Consider the following 22345-nt stretch of genomic DNA (forward strand, 5'->3'; position numbering starts at 1 on the left):
ATGAGCTCTGGGGCATGCCATTTCCATGGCATCCACAGAACAGTAATCTGCCCATTAAACATGTTTCTCCAACAGCAAATAGGAAAATGTAACGTGGTATATTTGTAACTTTAAAGCCATCAAACCAGTCAGTGGAATCACAGAACAATTCAGGGGAGAGGGGACCTTAAGAGATCTGTAGTCCAACCCCCTGTTCAAAGCAGGGTCTGCTCTGAGAGTCAGACCAGGTTGCTCAGGGCTTTGTCTTCAAGAGAAAACTTGCTCTTGAAGACCTCTGAGGATGGAGACTGCACAGCCTGCCTGGGCAACCTGCTCCAATGCTGGACTCTCCTCATCGCAGAAAAGTTTCTCCATCTATCCAGTCAGGAGCAATCTTGTTTTGATTTATGCCTGTTGTTTCTGACTCCCACCACTCTCCACTGTGAAGAGCCTGTCTATCCACAGAAAATCTCTCTACCTCTGAGCTGTTTCTTCATGGAAAGAGTAACTTCCCCCTCACCTCATTTTCCCTGTCTGTCTTTTGTGAAGAGATTGTGTCTATCCATCACAGTTCTCCACTTACTCAAGCTTTCCCACCTCTGTGACTGTGTGGAGCTCCGATTCTTTCTTTTCCTTCATACCTTCCCAATTTCAAAAAGGTGTAAAACTTTTGCCTCTCTATCTACATCTCTCTCTCTTTTTTTTTTTTTTTGGCTATAAAGTCTAAATGCAGATTTTTAATGTCTCTTCTGTTTGGGTATATTTAAGTGTTAGCTGGTTTTAGCTTGTTGCAATTGTAATGGCCTTTCACACAAACTGTCTCTCTCAGCCCCCAAGGGAAAGGAATCTTAGTTTTTAATTTTAGCTTCTTCAGCTACCTGCTGACAGAGTTTGATTTCCACTACCACCACCTCTCTCTCTCTCTCTCTCTCTCTCTCCCCCAAGCCCTCTGTCTAACCTAGAAAAACTGAGATCCAAAATCAGTCCTTTGGCAACAACTTTGTCTTTAAATGGGAATCCAACGTATATTATTTACTTGGAGTGACCAATGAGAAGGCACCCTAAGCCTTGTTCCTAACCACCCTTCATTCCAGGCTTGTAGTGGAATCAACACCATCTAACTGGCTGGACTCCAAAGCCATTTAACCTCAGTAAAAGCCTGTAAAATATAAATATGTATCTCTCATATATATTTAAAATGTTTATATCGGGCAATATGAATTTGTAGAAATAAAGGAAGCCAAGTAGTAGGAGTTCAGCCATAGACGTAACAGGCGCCTGTTTCTTTTCTGAAATAGGAGCAGTGTTTCACAGTGGGCAGAGCACTAGAAAGGTCACTAGAAATCCTAGTTCAGCCACTGGCCTGCTAGGTGGTCTTGAGCAACTCATTGCTCTCTTGTTACTTCTGTTTCCTCATCTGTAAAAGCAGATGATCGACTCTTGTTAAAGTGCTGTTGCTGGAGAATGTTCTTAATACAATGCAGTTAACTTACATAATTTATATGTGATAGTACTGATTTGGCATATTGGACTTAGACATGCAAGAGCACTGATGGCATTTCCTTCTCTGATTTAGGCATCATGTTCCGCAAGAAGAAGAAGAAACGCCCGGAGATCTCGTCTCCGCAGAACTTTGAGCACCGTGTCCACACTTCATTTGACCCAAAGGAGGGCAAGTTTGTGGGCCTGCCACCTCAATGGCAGAATATTCTAGACACGCTGAGGCGCCCCAAACCAGTGGTAGACCCTTCAAGGATCACGAGGATGCAACTCCAGCCTATGAAGGTAAGGGAGGAAGGCTGTGCTTTCCTGTCCCCTGGGCTTCCCTGTTCCTTGGGGAGGCCCAAGTTGAGGCAATGTTTCCATTGCCCCATATGTATTTAAACGGGGCTGAGGGTGGGATCTGTAAGGAATTCCTTGGCTAGCAGGTCTCGGCTTTGCTGACATGGTCTTTTTTTTGAAGTGATAGTAACTTCATCAGAAATAAGGACAGTCATATCCTTAACTGCAGTAGTGGCACTGTTCAAATAACCAGCTGGCTGCCTGTCACTGTAACGAGGACCTGTGAAAGCTCCCATGGTAGCTGACAGGGCCTGGGATGTGTTCAGCTGTTGTACAGGGAAGCGAAGAGGAGAATTTGTGAGAGACCTGTTTTAGCATGTTTGTCATTCTCGTGGGTGAGCAAATTTGGCTGGTAATTAAGTTGACAGGGAAGCCTGAGTGGGAGAGAGCGGGGTAGCACTAGCTCGCTGTTCATGGATGGCTAAGCGAATGAGAGGCAACAGGGAGCAGGACTAAACCAGGGTTTAGGCTAAAAGGGTTCATAAACCAGCCTTTTAACAGAAAGTGGGACATAGGAGAATGTCCTTAAAGCAAGTCATTCAGTAAGGAGAAACAAGTTACTGATCCTTGTAGATAGATGAATTTAGATGCTCTCTTGCTTGGGTGGCTGTTGATAATGGCATCTGCAGACTGTGTGTGCTCATAAGTGACTGCATGGACCTGCTGTGTGAGGAGAGGCAGATTCACGATGACCCCTTGGAAAAGGAAATGAAAGATGGTGACAGAATTATTGTGTTTTAAGTCTTGCTAGCTTGTGGGAAGTTTTTGTTCCCGTTAAAAAAAAAACCCTACAGGGGCCTAAAAACTGAAAGGTAAATTGTAAAATAGAGACGTTACTACTTGGATTTTAGGAGGAACATAAAAGAATATGGTTGTCTATTGGATGAATATATTTAGGTTTTTGTGTACAAATGCTTCAAACATGGGGACTAAATGGGACTACATTTTAGTATAATGCAAGTATTAATGCAAAATCAAACCTGCAATTTAAATGGCACATCAGGATCTTTTGAGCAGAATGCTGATTTAGAAAGGAAAAACTTTCTTAGGAAGACCAGGTAAAAGAAAAGGCTAGGAGGTATGCCTTCTGTTTTATGGTGTCCTGAATGTGCTTTATGGTTCGAAACGTAGTAGGAGATAGGACCACAATCCAGAGAAGAGATGAAATGTGTAATAAGAGACCAACTTGGTTAGATCAGGAGCTCTCTAATGAGCTTAAACTGCAGGAGGATTGCTCAGAAGGGTGGAAAGTAGGTCAAGTTCTAAAGGGCAAACAGAAAAGAAATTTATGTAGGAACAAAACTGGAAGGCCAAGGCACAAGAAGAGATGTTATTCTCAAAGAACATAAAGGGCACTAAGGAGGCATCATAAGTACACTGAGGAGGAGAAGGAGGATGAAGGAAAGAATTTGTTCACTGCTCATTTTGGTAGAAAATTAATAAGAGATGACACTGAGAATTCTTAAATGTTTAATGATTTTGCTTCAGTCTTTATTGAAAAGGTTAACTGTGATCAGCAGGCTAACACAATTAGCACAAGCATAAAGGGATAAGAACGCAGGCTAGAATAAGAAAACATGAACAGAAATGAGACTTCTTAGATAAGTTACATATTTTCAAGTCAGCTGGGCCTAATGAAATTCAAGGAATTGCAGATCAGTCAGAATAATTTCAATTCCCAGAAAGAGACTGGAACAAATAAGCAAGTAATCTATTTGCAACCACTTCCTAGGAGATAGCAGGGTAATTGCTAGCAGCCAGCATGGATTTGTCAAGAGCAAATCATGTCAAGCAACCCAATTTCTGTCGATCACAGGGTATCGGGCTTTGGGTCAGGGAGAAATGATGGCTCACTCCTATATCTTGACTTCGGTTAAGTTCTTCACACTGTACCTACGGCATTCCCAGAGCAAACTGAGCAAGTTTTCTCATGTATTAGTAAAAGTATACTCGAGAGAATAGTGTGAGGCATCACTGTCAAAATAGAAATGTGCATGAAGAAATTTATTGGAGTTTGTCCTGAGTCTAATACATGGTCGGTACTTTCATGTATGACTTATTAAACCTGTAGATGGTAAAAGCTGAAAGGAGGTGCAAATCTTTAAGAGATCAAGGACACAATACCCAACAGTCTTTAGAGAAGAATCTCAAAGTAACACTAGTTTCTTTTTTTTTTTTTTTTTTTCCCCAAGTAAGTCCAAGTGGAAATACTCTCTTAAATTGCATCACATAGTTGATTATTTCTGGTAAACTCTGTTTGAACAAATTCCTGTTCAATGATACCAATCAATAGTAAGATTTTTTTTAAGTGCTAATTTGCCCTATTAGGCCAAGTCCTTATTCATCATGTTCTGGATTCAACTATCATAGTTTTTCCATTTTTTGTCATGTACTGTGTGTAGTTTGTAAAGGGTCGCTTTTCTGATATGTCTGGTGTTTCTAATGGATGAGTTAGAATGGACAGAAGACTCTTCCCGCCCCACTGACAGCTTTCAGTCTGGGTTTTCTGACCATTTACTTTTGATATTTTTTTTTCCCTATCGAGTTTGATGCAAAAGTGATGGAAACAGTTTGAGGAGTTGGTGTCCTCAGTGTGTTGTTAAGGCAGCATTTGACAGCAGCTGGGGCCATGCAGGAAGGTGCATGGATGTGGTGAGGGAGGTACATTGCTGCAGTAGGACTGAAGAGCAGAATTTCCTGCTGCAGGTGATCATGTGTATGCAGCGGTATGAGTTGGATTGTCCTTTCTTCGCCTTGTCTGACAAAATCTTCTGTTCTGCCTTTCATTCTCAGACCCTGAGCAGACTGGGCGCTCACTTTGTGCACTGTGGTGGCATTCTGTTGAAATTGCTGGAGCTGCTGTTTTGCACCAGCTAAATGTTAGGCTCAGTGTAATTAATTCAGCATCTTTAGAAGATCCCTGGAGTTCAGTTAGCAAACAGGAGATTGCCATCACTCCAGGGAAGGACTTTCCTCAGGCAGAGATTCATGAAAGTGTAGGAGTGATCCTATGAATTTCTGTGAAGAAATGAAACATTTTGTTTCCCAGCACTAAAAAAGCTTCTGTAAGCTTTTCAGTTCCAGAATAAACAAGGTAGAGCACTACATAATATACTGACAGCTTCAAGTGTCCTACTTGTATAGTGCTGTTGCTTGTTTGGATGGAAGCCTTGTTTTTCATCATTTGCTTACAAGGCAGTTGTGAGCTGTTGTGACCCTTTGTTCATCATTTTTAATTATAATAGCTTGGCAGAACAGAGGAGGGATGCAGTGTTGGAACAGAGTGGTCTTCACTGGACGGGAGTAAGATGCATTAGCAAAAACCAGGCTAAGGGAGGCTGATTACTGAGAGTGCTACAGGGGAGAGATGAACCTTGTGTTGGAGTAGCAAGGTGATTTTTGCAGATGGAGCTTATGGCATGCTGTAACCTCTTCTGAGAATATTCTCAGGAGCTTGCTGAGCCTAAGTTAGTGATGTGGCGTAGCACAATTTCAGCACAAGAGAGTCAGGAGTGCTAAAAACATCCTAATTTTGCTTTAATGTTGTCCTTTAGAATGTGAGTGCAGCAGCAGAATTCACTGTTCTGGCTGAAGGCACTGCTGCCTCTGACAGAAGGATGCAACCCAGTGATTCCTTTTTTTTCTTTTTTATCCCCTCAGTAAAGGACAATGAAAAAAGACACAAAAAATCATCTTTTTTCCCCTAAATTCCTTGAGTTGTCTTTGGCTAGACAAACAAAATCTAACCTTTGTCAAGATAAACTGAGCCTCAATTTTTACAACTCTTTTCCCCCTTCCCCTTTGTTTCGCAGACTGTGGTGAGGGGCAGCACTGTGGAAGTGGAAGGCTATATCTCCGGGCTACTCAACGACATCCAGAAGCTTTCTGCCATCAGTTCGAACACTCTGAGGGGTCGGAGCCCCACCAGCCGGAGGAGAGCGCAGTCCCTCGGGCTCCTGGGGGAGGACAGACCTCCCGACATGTATCTTCAGAGTCCTGAAGCAGACTGGGCAGACAAATATGGAAACTACCTCAATTGCAATGGTGGGAGCAAGGTGACCCGGAGGCAGACTATGTGGCCAGATTACAAACCCCGGTTGGAAGGACAGTCTCATCCCAACGGTATGGTAATGAAAGCACAGTCCCTCGGGCCTTCGGAGTTCCAGGGTGCTGACGGCAGCTGCCTCCAGCGTGCCTCTGGTTTGCAGCACATGCCAACTCTACCCGGGGAGAGCGAGAAGGCGGGAAAAAAGAGCTCAGAAGAGTGCTGGCCTCAGCCTTGTCTTGTGCGACAAGCAAACTCCAGGCCCTCAGGGGAGGGCAGCCCTAGCTCCAAATCAAGGGAGAACAGCTTGAAGAGGAGGCTGTTACGCAGTGTATTTCCCTCATCCAGCGGCTCAAACAAGTCAGGCTCTTCCCTGCAGATAAAGGTAAAGTTATTCAATATTTTTGAGTGAGTGCAATGTTGACTTTACAGTTCCAGAGGTTACTTACACAGCTGAACAAATTTAATTTGTTCAAACATCATGCAACCATCTGTTATTGTTATGATTAATGCTGGAATCAAAATAGTCCTGGACAAGGGAAACATGTAGTCTGCCTAAGTTTCACAGAATATACTGCTAGGCAGAGCTCAAAATGGCAGCCAGATCTACGTGAGAAGGGCTTGTTAGCAGAGCTGTGCTTGCAGGAGTGTAGGTTGGGAAGGACGTAGGGAACTTACTCATTTTTGCCCTTCTGTAGTAGTAAAGGCATGACTTAAATGCCGTTATACTAGCATAAATGTGCTTTTGCCATTTGAGAAATTGCCATAATTTACATTAGTAATGTATTCTTTTGCCTGTGCAAAGTAGAGCTACCTCAGGAGAGCTTGTTGGTTATAACTGTATCTGCCAACTTGCCTAATAGGAACATTTCCATCAGCACCCACAGTACTGTCAAACAGGAAATCTCACTGTTGGTTTTTGGTAAGGATGGGACAGCTCATAGCTCCATCTCCCCCAGGAAACCTATCCTGAATGAATGACTCACTTATTAAACTTGGAGAAAAACTCTGTTTCCTGTTACTGGATAGGAAATGTAGCCCTTCAGGCCACTGCTTCTAAGTCATCCCAGGCTAACCCGGCTCTCATTGTCCCTGCACAGCTGCTGGGTGGTTTCAGAGGCTGTGCTGGGCTGGTGTGAGGCCAGGCTAATTTCTAGCAGGCGTGGAGCCCCTGAGCTGGGAGGAAGATGACAGGAACCACTGGCCCAACAAATCTGACTGTTCTGTAGTGTATTGCAGGGTGGGGCTCTCTCCGACCCATCCTTGCGTAAGGATGAGACTCAAGGCTTCCACACAACTTTCTCCCTGCAGATTCCCTTTCCGAGGGAGTGGGATTTTAAAGGAATGCACTTCTTGTATAGCACAAACTACACTTACTTATTGCTGTCTCTGACTCTGGGCTGATCTATGCTGGCTGCAGGCCTGTCCCTGAGTACTTGGGAGAACTGACTGTTGCTTTCTTCTCTAGCAAGTGTATTTGCCACGCCTCAGCACTTGCACAAGAAGAAGCGGAGGTTACCAGTCAAATGGTGTGTGCACATGGATGTGTTTGGGTGTGTTTGAACTCGAGCTGCTTGAGAGAGGAGAGACCTTGAGGTTATCTAGTCCATCTCCCTGCTCCAGTGGAGGATCTGTGCCATTGCTGGCAATTGTTTATCTAAACTGTTCTTAACAGCCTCCAATGATGAAATCCTTAGACTCTCTCACAAATAGAGATGATGATGTGTAATTGTGATGTGTAAGAAATGCAGCATTGCGGATGAAATGGAAAGGGGATATAATTGGCTGAAAATGGGGAGGTGGGTGTCTCGACAGGCTGTCTGTAGTCACCATGGGAAGGTCGAATGCTCTCTCCTTTTGACCTCATATTGGGTGAAGGAGTAGGAGAACCAGTGACATCTCAAAATGTCCAGAGACTGAAAATGTGTATATAGGGGCTGACAAATTACAAGAGCAGGAAATAATACTTACATGTGGTTAGACAACATGTGTGAGCTTGCATGCATGTTGTGTGCCTTTTTGCGTGCTCTAGGTTATATAAACCTTTTTTTTTTTTTTTCCCTCTCTCCTGAGACAAAACACAGTTGGGAAATAAATACTTCGTTGCCATGAGCATGTCTCTACAGGACTGCAGGGGTGGAGCTGGTAAATGAGGAGGAAGTAACTTCTGACAGGGAGTTTGTGTTTGTGCACTCCTGCACCCTGATGTCAGGAGCTACTAAATCATATTTTCAGGGCCTGTGTGTGAAAATGAGCTACATGTGTGTTAGGCTTATGCAGATTTTACTGTTGACAGAAATCCTTGATTAAAAACCAAAGTGCATAGAATTAAATTCTATACAATTATTTTCTGTCTGAGAGAAAATGAGTGCTCTTTTTAAAAAACTCTCTATTGGCAGTTTTCGGTTCCCATATCCATATTATTAACTTTATTAATAATCTGTCTGAACTGTGAGAGAGAAAAAGCTTGTTGCTTTGAAGTTTTTATTTTGCCCTATAATATAAATGATTGGCTTGCTCTTTCTGAAGTTGCTACTTTGTCAGATCCATTATTATTTCACATATAACTAAGTATATAATGTATTTTATACCTAACCTGCTAGATGATGTTGAATTTTAATTAGTCACCATTTCCAGGGTGAGTATTAGCACTTCAGGATTTATCCTTCTTGGGAGACCTGTGTGTCGTGCTAGCATGGGAATGTGTATCCTGAAGCCACACTGCCGCAGGCTGTGATCTTACTAGATCTCATAAACTAAACAGGGTTGGGCCTGCTTGGTACTTGAGTGGGAGGTCTCTGAAAGCCTCGAGAGCTCTGGGAAGGAGCACTGCTAATCCAAATTCATTGCAGGTCGGTTTTGAGCCGGTGAGATGGCAAGGTGGCAGGTGGCTCTGTGTAGCTGGAGTCTCATGCTGGCCACCCATAGCTGTCCTGGTTCGTGGTGCTTTTCCCAAAACAGAGGGCTAATTCTGTGTCTGAGAGACAGGAACGCTCCACAGGTACCAGTGGAAAGCGCAGAGAGAGTTTTCAGTAGGCAGAGCGTAATTACCCAAGGGGAATTAGGCCAAGACATCAAAGTGATTTACAGCTTTGGCATGAATCCTCTTCCCTTTTATATATAGGAAGATCAGAGGCATGGAGGGATAAAGGATTTTCAAGTTCTCTGCAACACAGGTTGCTCCTGAGTTTTGGTGGCAAGGTTGGAATGCTTTTTAGCAGCTGTTGTGGTGTTTTTTTTTTTTTTTTCCTGTGGGTTTTGGTTTTCAGTGGTTTTCTTTAAAGCATGTGCTTTAAAAGGTCCCTTTTAAACTGCCTCAATTTGGAGGTCATTAAAGCATAGCACCCATCTTTAACTGGTTCTTGAAAACCTGCATCCATGTGGCTTCCCTTAGTCATGCAGCATACGTTGGGCAGACTTGGAGACAAGAACCTAGAGCTCTTGGCTCCTGTCTGCTACACCTGAGTGGCATGACAATCAGCTGGCTCCCGACACTTCTTTCTTGTTTATCTAACCATCGCTTTTTCTTTCTTCCACTTTCGTATTTGTTCTTCTCAAAGCCTAATGCTTTCTTCAGGCCCCAGCAATGGGGTTCACCACGCAGCCCTGCAGCCAAAGCCCAGTCTCTCCCATCAGATCAGCCTGCCTCCGATTTCCCCAGGATGATCTCAGAAGCTGGGACACCCCAGAAATCACCAACAGTGGAGAAGGCAATTGCAGCACCTCAAGGCCGGCCGTCACCCGCAGGGTCTCCCAGGAACCGGCAGACTCAGACTAGTTCTAGCAACCTTCACCTTCCCCAGGACTCTTCTGTGAAAGGGCAGCTGGCCAGTGAGGACCCAGTGGTTGTGACTCACGAGCAGTTCAAAGCTGCCCTTAGGATGGTTGTGGACCAGGGGGATCCCCGGACATTACTGGAGAATTACGTAAAGATTGGTGAAGGGTCCACAGGTATTGTCTGTATCGCTCGAGAGAAGCACTCGGGGCGGCAGGTGGCCGTGAAAATGATGGACCTGAGGAAGCAGCAGCGCCGGGAGCTCCTTTTCAATGAGGTGAGTGTAGTGAGGAGAGGTGGGGTTCTGCTGTCCACCGTAAAGCCGTGGTAACAGTCAGTGTGGTAAAAAGAAGGGAAGAGCAGGAGATGTCTTGCTTTTAATAGAATTATGCTAGTACCAAAAAAAAATGACTGGGGGTCGGAGGCTACTGTGTTGTAGGGTTGTGCGTGCTTGCTTTTTTGGATAAGGTTAAGTGTTGTTAGTGCTTTTGTGGTGGTCACTTGTCCCCTGTGTTTTTACAGGTGGTGATAATGAGGGACTATCAACATGTCAATGTAGTGGAGATGTACAAGAGCTATCTAGTGGGAGAGGAGCTCTGGGTGCTGATGGAGTTCCTGCAGGGGGGAGCCCTCACAGACATTGTGTCTCAAATCAGGTATGAAGCAAAGTCTGAAACATCAACGCTCATGTTCCCACCTGACAGGCAAGAGCAGTAGAATGGAGATTTTTGGGAAGAAGAGTTTCCCTCAGAGACGTTGTGTTTGCAGTGCTCTGAAACTACTACACTTTGTAACTGTCATCCCTCTGAAGTATGCAACAATACTTCTGATGAAGAAGGACATTTACAGTACTGATCCCTTTAGATACCCACTATTCATCTGCTTGATGACCTTCCCTGTAAAACACAGTACTCATAAAAAGTATTGTTTACTGTATCTGTTGAATTCTGGCCAGGAAGCTCATTGAATAAGTATTAAAGAGCATGCAGAAATAATTTTTGGTGGTGCAGCCTTGGTGAGGTTGAATCTGTGGCTAACTCCTCTGGAGAAGTGCAGCAGGGCCTTGAGATCTGGACTCCTTCCCAAATTTCATTGCCTAAAGATAGCAACTACTGAACACTCTCCTAAATTTGTTTTCTTATCCGCACCAATTCGTTAATGCCCAGAGCATTTCTGTGTGGCAAAGAAGTTGTTCTCAAATGGGCTTTAGAGTCCCACTCCCAAGGTGTTCTGGTGATGGCAGTTGTGACGATCATGTCTTACCCATGACCCTGGAGCATCCTCCTGCTTCCGAGCAGTCCTGTGAGGCTGTAAACTGGTGCAGGGAATGCCAATGAAAAGACTTGACCAAGAAAGTCTGTAGGATAAGCTTTCCTCTCTTGAAGATTCAGAATCTTAATTGGATTACAATTAGGTAGTATGGCTAACACTAATTATATTTACTTTTTAAAAATCATAGTATACCTTTAATTCACTTATGTGCTTTGACTAGCCTTTACTGATGCTGTGGTGGATTTAAGGCATGTATCTTGCTCTGTTGGGTTCTCTGTTTTGCAAGCACATCTGTGATGTGTTTGGGAGGCATAATAAAGCGCATTGTCCTCTGTAGCCTCCACAACCCCACCTGTAAGGAGTGTCTTGGAGGCACTTAGCTGGCCAGGCCCTCCAGCACTGAGCTCAGAGGCACATCTTGGGGGCTGAGAACCAAGGTGTCACTAAGTCGTGTGCTTACTCCTGGACAGGAAAAAAAACTGAATCCTGAAGAGTGCTGAGTTATGGCATTGCAGAGCCAGTGAAACTCTTATAACTCTTAGCTGGTATTAGAACCAATGGAGCTACAGATAAAAAGAATTAAAATATTCTGAAGAGGTTTATGAAGGGTCTGTGTAGTTTATATCCACCAGTGAGACTAAATTCCATTGTGGGACCTCGGCCTAGATCGGAGTTATTTTACGAAGCCTTCCTTTGAACTTTTCAATGAACACTTGTTTTTCCACGTAGTGGAAACAGGATCTGTTATAACCATAACATTTATCAAAAGTAAGCTGCAGGCCTTTATCAGTTTTTCACAGGGAGGAAAATACCCTCATTCCATTCATTAAACATTTGCTGAAGGTGATAACTGATTTGCATCTCCAGGAGTGAGGTAATCCTCTAGTAATCTGTTTTACACTATGCAGTCACTTGACTGAAACCAAATTCCATACGTGACAAGCTGAAAGTACACGTCTTTGTTATCTTCTAGAACCACAGAGCTCAGAAGTGCATCAGCTTTTCTTGCAGCTCATGCGCTGTGAAATGACAAGCACTGTTTCTCAACGGGTTAGGTTCTGTATTGGGGAAATCCCGCAGTTGGCCTTTGTCCCTCTCCCTTTACAGCTTTAATCATACTGGCAAAAGTATCCCCCTGCCATCCTTCAGATAGATTTGCCGTCAGCGTGGCACGGTGCAGCCGCAACATGTAGTCGTCCTGGTCAGATGGTGGGTTTGGTGAAGATACAGAATACCAAACAAGCCACGGAAGGATAAATTTCTCAGCTGATGGTGCAACCTCCTCCATGAATGGGTAGAAAGTGCTTTTATGTCTTTAGAAGATACTGGTACACTTTGCACAGTTCTGCCTTCTGAGTGCGCTCTTCTCCTCAGTCTTACTTGCAGACCTGGATTAGAGGAGCTGTCATTTCTGTGTCCTCAACTGAGAGTTGTTTGAAACAACTGCTAGAGACAGGCTGAGAATCAAAAGTACTCAAATTGGGTACTTCAGCTATTTTTTGAAATACTTGACTTCTAGCATTGCTCAGTATAAATGTGCAGAGAACACTGTCACTGTTCCCAGTTGTAGGAGATAATTTTAATTTCTACCATTTTCACTTATATTTGATCATGAAGGTTCTTGTGTTGGTATTCCAAACAGCAAGAGCTTCTAAAGAGAAGGTCCTTGGTGCCCAGACTCAGTGTGCTAACAAAGAGAGTGGTAAAATCCGGGAGTGTCCTCCCTGCTTGTGACCTGTGCTACCTTTAGTTAGGTATCAGAGGATCCAAAGTGTCCAGCTGCATGAAAGCTGTAAAGGATCCCTATATTTGCTATCAAATTAGTGTTTAGATGCTTTCTGGATAAAGTTGCACAATAAGCCTTGTGAACAATAGCTTTTCTATATTTGCGTAAAAAAAAAAAAGCTGTCTCAACAGTTACTGTGGCACCTTGGCATGAAGACGCAGCCTTGCCTACCAGAATTGCTTGAAACAGCATCTTGTGGAATGAATTTAGATACGAGATTTAAAATGCAATTTCTCTGTATTAGACTTACGAAAACTTAAAATTGCGAACCGTCAAGACAAAAATGTTTTCAACAGTAAAAGACAGTCAAAGAAGAACAGTAGAAGTGAGATAGTTATGGTCATGGGGAACCAAGATATATGTATCTGCAATTCAACTTCAGAATTGCACTGTGCGTTTGAAGAGGACCCGTGAGCAACTGCTGTCCACTGCCCAGTGCGATGCAGTTAAACTCCTGTGTCTTTAATTTCAGGCTAAATGAAGAGCAAATTGCGACAGTGTGTGAATCAGTGCTGCAGGCTCTGTCATATCTTCACTCTCAGGGTGTCATTCACAGAGACATTAAGAGCGACTCGATTCTTTTGACACTGGATGGAAGGGTATGTTTCCTCATACAAATTGTTTCCTGTCTGCTGCTGCCACAGCCTTAATCTGTCTCCTTATTTCCTTTCTGTTCACAGTCTCTTGTTTGTACCTCGTCCTCTTACTCCCTTTGTCTTGTCTTTTGGTGTTTCCCTCCCTGTTGTTTGAAAATTATTTTTAAGGTTGGTTGCTTTTCTCTTTGTACAGGTCAAACTCTCAGATTTTGGCTTCTGTGCTCAGATCAGTAAAGATGTACCTAAAAGAAAGTCCCTAGTAGGTACTCCATACTGGATGGCTCCAGAAGTTATTGCAAGGATACCATACACTACTGAGGTACGGGACCACTTCCCTAATACCAGAAGAGGTAGCAAATTATATTCTGGGGTGTTGCAGGAAAATAACTCTTGGCTTTTCTAGGAAGAGCCTCTAGAGTCTGTTTAAAATATAACTATACAACTATAAATACAACTATGACTACAGATTTGATTGTGATCACATCAATATTTCCTAAAACAGTAGAAGAACAGGTTGTTCTGCTTCCCGGAACAAGGTGTAAACTTATTCTATTCTTATACCTGAAGCTTGGCATAGACTTGTACCTGCTGTAGTGTGGACAGATGTTAGCCAGGAGCTGCCTGTGATGTGATATGGATCAGTTAAATCAATCAATGCCATGAAGGGAGGGGAGGAGCGGGGGGAAGGCACAGATGTGAGCTCTGAAATTATGGGCAGGTGGCAGGAGACTGATTAGTTTTGTTTACCAACCAACCAGGTGTAGCACAAGCAGTTACTTGCAGACCTTTACATGTTGCAACACCAGCGTGGCTCAGTTCTAGGTGGAAAGCTGTCTTTGTTAAACTGTGGTAAGGAGGCCACAGTTTAGTGGGTTAATGTTTTACTCTCTTGATGCCATTTGTGGGGGTGTTGCTGTCTTTGTGAAAGCTTCAAGGCAGGGACCTGTTGCTCTGAACGGTGTGTACTGATGGGCCATTGGCTTCCACAGGTGGATATCTGGTCTCTGGGAATCATGGTGATAGAGATGGTGGATGGAGAACCCCCCTATTTCAGTGATTCTCCAGTCCAGGCAATGAAGAGACTCCGTGACAGTCCTCCTCCCAAGCTGAAAAACTTCCACAGGGTGAGCACACTGGCAAGCACTCTTAAACCTGATGATTATCATGGGGAAACATCCGTATCAGCCGTTCCCAGTAAAGCTGGCTGTGAAAGTCATCTTGCTAGGACATGTTTCTTGGGGAACTTCTTTGGCCCCGGTGCCTCAGTGGCCGTGAGCTGCTGCTGACAGCTAGTGGCTGGTTTGGGAAATAGCCCTGATAATGTAAGGTCACTTGGGCATAAACCTGCTAATGCAAATCAAAGCTGCTTCAGGCAGGCCCAGCAGTTAATATCTCACTGATGTCGATAAAGTAGCTCATCTTCTAGGGAAGTAAACAGGAGGATCCTTGCTCTTGAGAGTTTCTGGCTTTGCAGCTTTCAGGACTGCAAAGGCTGTGTTATGGTCAGAGCTGGGGAGCTCAGTGCAGACAGCAGCTCATGGAGACACTGCAGCTGCTTTGAAGATGAACTCAGCTTCATGGTTTCTTATGAAAAAGTAGCAGTGACATAAGAAATACAGTGATTACCTTTTAGTCACCACTTAGAGCAGTCCTCCTTTCATTTCAGTCCAAGCCTCTGAGATCAAATAGCTTCTGCAACATTCTGAGCTATCCGGCCTTTCCAATTAATCAGAATATCTGCAGCTGCTAAAACTGAATTATTTAACAGAGTAGACTGCTGAACTAACAGCATACACTCAAACATCAACAGCTGCTCTTCCCTCTTTGCCTTTGCAATGCTAATTAAAATTTCAAGGTCATGTTCTGGACCCAGAGCTTGCACCCTTGGGCTGTGTAAGGCCCGTTCTGCCCTGGGTCACACACCGTGCTTGGTGAGGTGACTCGACCACGGGCTGCAGAAGCCAGAGCCGTTTACACTCTTGCTCTGCTCCATTTTTCCCTGGGAAGCAAACTGGCTTCCAGCAGAGTCTGGATTGCTGGGCTGGTGGCCGTCCTTACTGTCTCCCTGCAGTGTGAGTGGAGCTCAGCACCAGCGGTGGGTCCAGCCCTCCATTCTGATCAGAGTTAAAGGCTCCCTGTGGCCCACCACTGTGGTACTGGATGCAGCGGGTTAAACAGACGTCACCTGGGATAATCTCTGCTGCTTTCCTAAAGCAGAACTAGATTTACTGATAAGAGCTGGATCCTGGCACTTTTACTTAGCTGTGTTGTGCCTTCTCCCTCTAGCAACCACGGTGAAGTTGTTCAAAGCACTCATGCAGTAAGAAGTAGCTCAGTGTGAACAGGATTTCATGATCTACTTCTGAGTTAACTGGAGCTGGGAAAATGCCCCCAGTCTAAAATGGATATAATTAGCAGCATTAAAATGAATAAACATATACCAAGTTCATCTTTTATTCACTTTTAATGATGCAGATGATTACCACTGGCAAGAGATGTGCAGTGCCTGTAAGTGGTTCTTGGGTCTGGCTACTCAACAGGCTTTTACACATCTTTCAAAGGATAAACCTGCTGAGGTCATTTAGTTTTTCGGTACACTGCTGCAGTTGCTTCATCTCCTTGTACCGGCAGCATCAGGTTTCCAGACTCTCAAAACCTATTTAACTGCTTTTTCCACAATCTGTGGCCAGTAAAAGAATGAATTGATTAACACTTCACACCCAAGTGATGTGCCTCGGGTAGCAGGAATTCTGTTGAATTTTTGAGCTCAAATGCAGAAAAGATTAAATAACCAAATGGGAAACAAAATTAACTTAAATGGAAGGACAGGGCGGGCAGTCTTGTCTTAATTTGCTGTGCTCCATTAAAAAAACCCAACCTGTATAAATGTTGTGCCTACTGGCGGCAGAAAGTTATTACTGTCACATAAAAAGCATTCTGTCTCATGTTACATTTCTGTGCAAAAGCAGGGTTACGAAGTTGAAATGTGCAGGATCCTTTAACCAAACCTACCTCAGCAACCTGTTGCTGCATGAACTGTTGCCTGGTTCCTTACGGGGTTGACTTGGTTGGTTGCTTTTTCACAGACCTCCCCAGTTCTGAGAGACTTCTTGGAAAGGATGTTGACACGGGATCCGCTAGAAAGAGCAACGGCACAAGAACTTCTGGATCACCCCTTTTTGCTCCAGACAGGACTTCCAGAGTGCCTGGTCCCCCTTATCCAACAGTACAGAAAGCGTACCTCTACCTGCTGACTTGACATAAGGGGAAACGCTAGGAAAAATAAGGTTTATTTTAAAAAAATAATTTAAAAAATCAAGAGACCAGGCAGTCTCATCTTGTGAATGGTGCTTGGGACTTGTCAGTGATCATTTTAGAGGATGAATGTGAATACTGTCCTTGCATTCTCAGCCTTTTGTGGCTTCTCTGTTGCTGAAGACAATCAGTGGATACTAGATCCAAATAAGACCAAGTATGTCTCAAGAATAAAGTGGGTGTTTCATGGCTTGTAGATGGCTTCTTCTGAAGAATGGTATTTTAAAGTGGAGTCTGAAGTTGCGTATCTGAATGTCTGCAAGTTCCTGCAAACCTTGGCTGCTGACTACTGAACTGGAACAATATTTCCCAATTACAAATGTGATCTTTGTTTCCTTCGTTGTACACTGGAGTCTTGAGCTGACTCAAACGTACGTTTTCGGGCACAGACCCCTTTAAACTCTCAAACAATGCACAAAGACTTGACAATTTTTTCCTCCGAGACTTTTTCACAGATGATTTTAATTTCCTTCGGTTAAATGTGGACCTAGAAAACTACATATTTTCCTAGGGAGCAGATGTGATATGTATATATTTGTTTTAAATGGCTCTTGCATCAACATGCTTCTCTTCTGCTGAGGAATATGTATGATTTAGTGGTCAATCTTGAATCCATTTCATGATCTTAAACTTTTGGAGGGGGAAACCCGTGGCTACGGGCCTCAAAACAGACTCTGTCACGACAGGTGTTCTCGCCACCAGGATCTTGTGGTTGAAAAGTCACAATATGCGACACATCCAGTGCTGGTTGGAGTGGAGAGTCTGTGAAAGCTTGTTCCTGTGTTTGGTTTCCAGGCACCTTTCTTTCCCAGTCCTTTCTCCCGAGAGAGGCTGAGAAATGCTGCCCTGAGACAATTGTTGCGCAGCACTTTGGGAATGCTCTAGGAGACTGAATGAAAACGTTTCAGCTGCCCTGCACATCCCAGGAGAGATTTTTGTGTTTGTGTGAGGTGGTTTGTTGAGCCTCTGTCTCCCCTGCTTGCTACTGCAGAACATGGGGAGAAGAGAAACTTTTGATGTATGTTTCGTTATTGGTATACCCTTCCCCACCATCCCTTTGCTGATACATTCTGAAGGTTACTGGTTGTGTAAACAGCTCTTTCAGTTATTTTAAAATAGGTTTAGGTATTTTGTATGATACACTTTCTGAGCAGTGAGATAGTCAAGGTAATTGGACTCTAGGTCAGGATGTAACATTGTACAGTAATGGTGTGTATTGTTGTGAGGTCTCAAGAATATAATCTTAAGTGTGGAACTGGGATCCTATTTTGAAACTCCAGATACAAATTTATGGGAATTTAAGTTATTCTTCGGACAGTCCTACTGTCTCAGAAACTAACCTCATACTTGCATTTTCTTCAGAAGATGTTAATAATCTCTATCCTCTGCTATTTACTCCAGTTACAGATTCTGCTTCAGAATTGAAGCCACAGTTGATTACTTGAAGTAATTTGGGATGGAATTCATCTGCACTGATGCCAGCCATCTAAATAGTGGGCACCCAGTCTGCGAAGCATATAGGTTGGCTCTGTAGGCCAAGGTGAGAGGAACACCTCCAGAGGGTGATTCATCTCTTCATCTCAGATACCTGCTGGAGGATGAAATAGCTGTCTCTCGATCCCACTCTGCCTGTGGCCAGTAGAGCGATCATAGGTGGTTTGCCTAGACTGGATGTCTAAGTTTGGGGCTGATGAAGTTGGTTGAAATGAATTTATTTAGCTCCTCCTTAGCTGCACTGGAAAATTTTTGATGTAAAATGTTTCTGTATTCCAGATATACTGCTTTTTTTTATGCAAAAGAGCAGGGCTTTGAAAAGATTTATAATTTGAAACAAACGATCCTGCTCATCTGTAGTTGTGAATCCTTTGCACTTGTGTTTCAAATTAAAGTAGATCTTGATTTATTCATAAGCCTGTTGCAGTGCTGAGATGCTTTAAAGTATGTCCACAGTTCAGAGATGTAAGGAAAGCGTGAACCTTCAAGTCTAGTCTGACTTACCTATTCTGTGGCTATATGGCTTTTAAAACAAGAAGAGACTGTAGCAGAAGCCTGGATCCTGAAACAAACTTTACTTGCAGACAGGGATGACAGGTTTAACATTTAACACCACTTTCTACTTTGGCCCAAGTCTGACTAAACACAGTGAGGGAAGGTCCCTGAAAGGTTGCATTCAAGTATCTTATGAAATTTTAAAAACTCATTACCATGTTTGTGAAGAATGCAGAAAGCATCCATCTTCCTGTCCTATATAGAATTAAGTGTCTGATTCTTGTGTTTCTCTCTTTACAGTTCGTGCATGGCATATCACCAATTAATTGCTCCATTATTTAGATGACTCTGGAATCAAATATAAATCCTAAGATAAACCTAGATTATTTAAAAGATTGAAGCTCTGTCTCCAGGGCCAACAGCTCCTTCCCCAAGGAACCAGGCGGCCAGTCAGGAGAATTACGATGAGCAGAGCAGGTTTGTAACTTGCTCTGCAGTAGTATTCAGGAGTGAGATTTCTTGTATGCTAAGTGATATCTAAGTATATAACAAAACGTAGCCTCTTCTCTGAAGAGCTCATAGCCTACTCAGTGGGTAATTATGCTTTGAAATGTTTTCTCTGAATATCTTTCCATGTATGCTTTCAACAAGGTTACACTTACGTCTCAGGGTTTTCTGTTGTTTTGTGTCATGTTTCACCTGAATCATTCCCTTTTATTTTTCCTTCCTGTCAGCCTTGCTAGTATTGAGTCTTTTCCACGCTGCCATAGCCCTGGCAATCAGCATATAGTAGGCCTTTGAAGGTGGCAGGTTGAATTTATATGAACAATTTGCTGAATCAAACGGGGAGTCTGTGGGTGCTGTCATCTCCCAGTTGCGCTTGTTTATATATGATGGTGCCTGTCCTCCTCAGGCAGGGCTCTGTGCTATTGAATGCAGCAGCTTATTAGCTCATTTGTTTCAGAACAGGAAAAATCTTTCTCTAGAGGCCCCTATCTTTTAACCAGTGATTACAGAAGGGCCCTAGATCAAATGAGCCTCTCTACTTTTAAGGTTGTTCAGTCTGGGGAGAAGAATCCTGGAAGCCCCTGGAGCCTGGAGAAAGCATTTTGCTGTGCTCTAGGTCCTAGTCTATAAATGGGGATAATAATAAGTAGTGAATCTTGACCATGTGGGGATATGTGTGGGGCAGGAGAGGGTCTCTAAAACAGAGTAGCTACTGGGCAGCAATTCCTTCTGTAGTAGCAATGGTCATGTCAGCACTGTATCTTTATTATGGAGGTAGAAGTTAATTTTGGATCATTCAGTACAAATTGAGCCTGAACTGTGGCTCTCGACTGGATACAGTTTGTAGGAGTATCTAGAGCAGCTTGTGGTATGCAGAGTGGCCATGAACTATCCGAAGGCAGAGTTTCCTGTAATTGCAGCAGAGGGAGCAGAGAGAACTGCCCGTACACACATGTCCACCCTTCAGTTAAAAACTGGGGCATCGCAGTTGTGCAAACTGGAAGGGAATGAGTCCCTTTTGCTTACAAAGGAGGCCAGGATTGCCAGATATTTGTTTGGAGCTGTGAAGAGACATCAAAGGCTTCTGGGTCCCTCACTGCCTAGGGAGTGATAATAGAAATAAAGCTAAAGCAACCAGCTAACAAGCATTTTCTGGCTATTTGCTTCTCAGCGTTTGGTTGACAGCATCATATTCATAGGTATCTGCATCTATTCACCACAGCAAACTGATTTGCTTTAGTAATGACCTTCAGGCTGTCACTCGTGTCTGTGAAGTGCTCTGAAAACGTGAAGGGCATGATGATAACAAAAGCACTCGCAGCCTGCTGAGCGGAGCTGTGCTCGTCCAGACTTCCCCACTGCCGCCAGTTCCCACTGGATTGAAGAGACAGCAAGGGAAGCTTTCCCCTGGCTTGGGCTTCTCGTCTGAAAGTGTGTGCCATGTTAGTGTTTTAGGTTTTCTTTCTTTTTCTTCCTGAATATTGGTGCTGAATTCTCATGAGGGAAGCTGCCTGTAAAGGTGTTGGCCAAGAGACGAGTTTGACTGCTGTGTCTTTTGATAGTAATGCTCTTATTTTAGAGAGTCCCCGTGCTGATCCTTCAGGTACAGTGCCTTGTGTTTGTATCCCTTGTTGTGGTTGGAGTCCTCCTTTGCTTAGGGATCCCCATTATTTATTTTTTTTTAAGAATAGAGTACAAAGTTTGGGCTCCTGAAAGTGAGTATTCTGGGCTAGAGGATTTAGTGGTAGAGAAAGAGATTTAGAATATGTCACATAAAAGATGAAAATGTGGAAAGAATCTAAGATGGTGCCTAAATCTGCTGTTCAGTGTCTGACTGGCACTATTGTCTAATTACCATTGAATTTGGTTTCTGTATGTAGCAACCTCATTTGCAGAGGCCTGTCAGATCCACCTACCGTGTCACCCTGTGGTCAGTAAGTGTTCTACGGTAAGCAGAAACACAGGCAGGGCTGCACAGCTGCATGAAGAAATCTTCAAGGACACCTCAATCTGTGGGAGGAAATAGTCTGGAAAGTCAGAAGGTGGCATTTCTCCTCGGGAGTATGTAAGTAACCAGTAACTGGTGTGACTCTGTGAGGGATGGTCAGAATTCATTGTGTGTTGTGTGAAACCTCTACAGTAATACTTGGTTTAGTGCCTTTATTTACTTTTGTCCACTTCTCATCTTGCAGAACTTTCATCCCATTCTGTGTAGAGACAGTGTTCTGCCCAGAGGACCATCGGCATGCCTGGCCTCTGAGGCACGAAGGCTGCTTCGCTTCAGGGGGGAAAGGTGTTGATGCAGAACGTGGTCGGTACTTCATCCGAGATGTGGCTTTTCTTACAGTTAGTGATTCTTCCATATACACTCTGAAAAGTACATTTAGAAAATATTTTTTTAGCACTAAGATGTAATCTGCGTAAAACATTCCACCTGTTTTTCATGAAATTCTGCATAAATCACCTGTTAAAGCTGTGCCAGGGCTTTGTTTAATAACAGAAGGGTTGCAAAATAGAAACTGTGATGTGGTGTAAGGGTACGAGTCATCACGGTGTGTTTTCTTCCCCAGGCTTCAAACATCAGAGGACATTAATAACATGAATCCAAACTGCTGAAGTTAAGTTTTCTTACATCTGTGTCATAGAATAGCTGAGCTATGATTGCTTTTTGAAATGTCCACACCTTTAAAAAAGCCTTATGAAGAGCGTTTTACTCTGGCGTTGTTTCAGCCCTTGCTTTGGCCAACCAATTTGTGTCATTCAAAGGCTGTCGGAGTGCTGACGTTCTGCTTGGAGAGGATGGTAAAAAAGAGCTAAAAAGGTCAGAAGAGTAGAGGGATGTGTTCAGGCTGCTGTATCACCCTCAGAATGCTCACGGGCAGTATGAGAGCTCTCGCTGAAGGGTGCTGCTGAGGAGTTGGAACGGTGCAGTAATGAGAGGATGGAAATAGGCTGGAAACAAAGTGCTGCGGGAGTTGGCATGGGCTGGGGGGAAGGAGCCTGTGGCAACGGGGACCTCCTTGTGCAGGCTGCAGTCATGCCGGTGCGGTGGGTGAGGAGCAGCCTTTGAAGTGAGATTGAACCTGCCCCACCTGGCTTAGGGCATTTGTGTTGTCTTGTGCTGTCTGGAGGAAGAGAGTCCTTCCACTTTTCACTGCAGCTGGGGCTGTCCCTGTGAGACACCTTCTGCTTCTTCAGGTGGTGGTGTCAGGGGAGGGAGGAGTGAAAGCTTCCAGTAA

General features: G+C 43.8%; 1 protein-coding gene across 7 annotated transcripts in view; it reads left to right on the forward strand.

Moving 5' to 3' along the window:
- PAK6 (p21 (RAC1) activated kinase 6) overlaps positions 1-18520 on the forward strand; it is a 39592-nt gene extending 21072 nt beyond the window's left edge. For 6 of the 7 annotated variants that reach the window (XM_074842326.1, XM_074842330.1, XM_074842331.1 and 3 more), the window contains 8 exons: positions 1556-1764; positions 5634-6251; positions 9427-9918; positions 10164-10297; positions 13172-13298; positions 13489-13614; positions 14285-14419; positions 16382-18520. In XM_074842326.1, coding sequence (XP_074698427.1) covers positions 1561-1764; positions 5634-6251; positions 9427-9918; positions 10164-10297; positions 13172-13298; positions 13489-13614; positions 14285-14419; positions 16382-16549 — 2004 coding nt within the window. In that variant the 5' untranslated portion in view covers positions 1556-1560 and the 3' untranslated portion in view covers positions 16550-18520. Of the gene's footprint in view, positions 1-1535; positions 1765-5633; positions 6252-9426; positions 9919-10163; positions 10298-13171; positions 13299-13488; positions 13615-14284; positions 14420-16381 lie in introns of those variants that run through there. The other variant, XM_074842333.1, reaches the window with a different exon arrangement.
- Positions 18521-22345: the final 3825 nt, after the last annotated feature.

This window comes from Strix aluco, chromosome 16 (assembly GCF_031877795.1).
Source record: "Strix aluco isolate bStrAlu1 chromosome 16, bStrAlu1.hap1, whole genome shotgun sequence".
Taxonomy (NCBI): domain Eukaryota; kingdom Metazoa; phylum Chordata; class Aves; order Strigiformes; family Strigidae; genus Strix; species Strix aluco.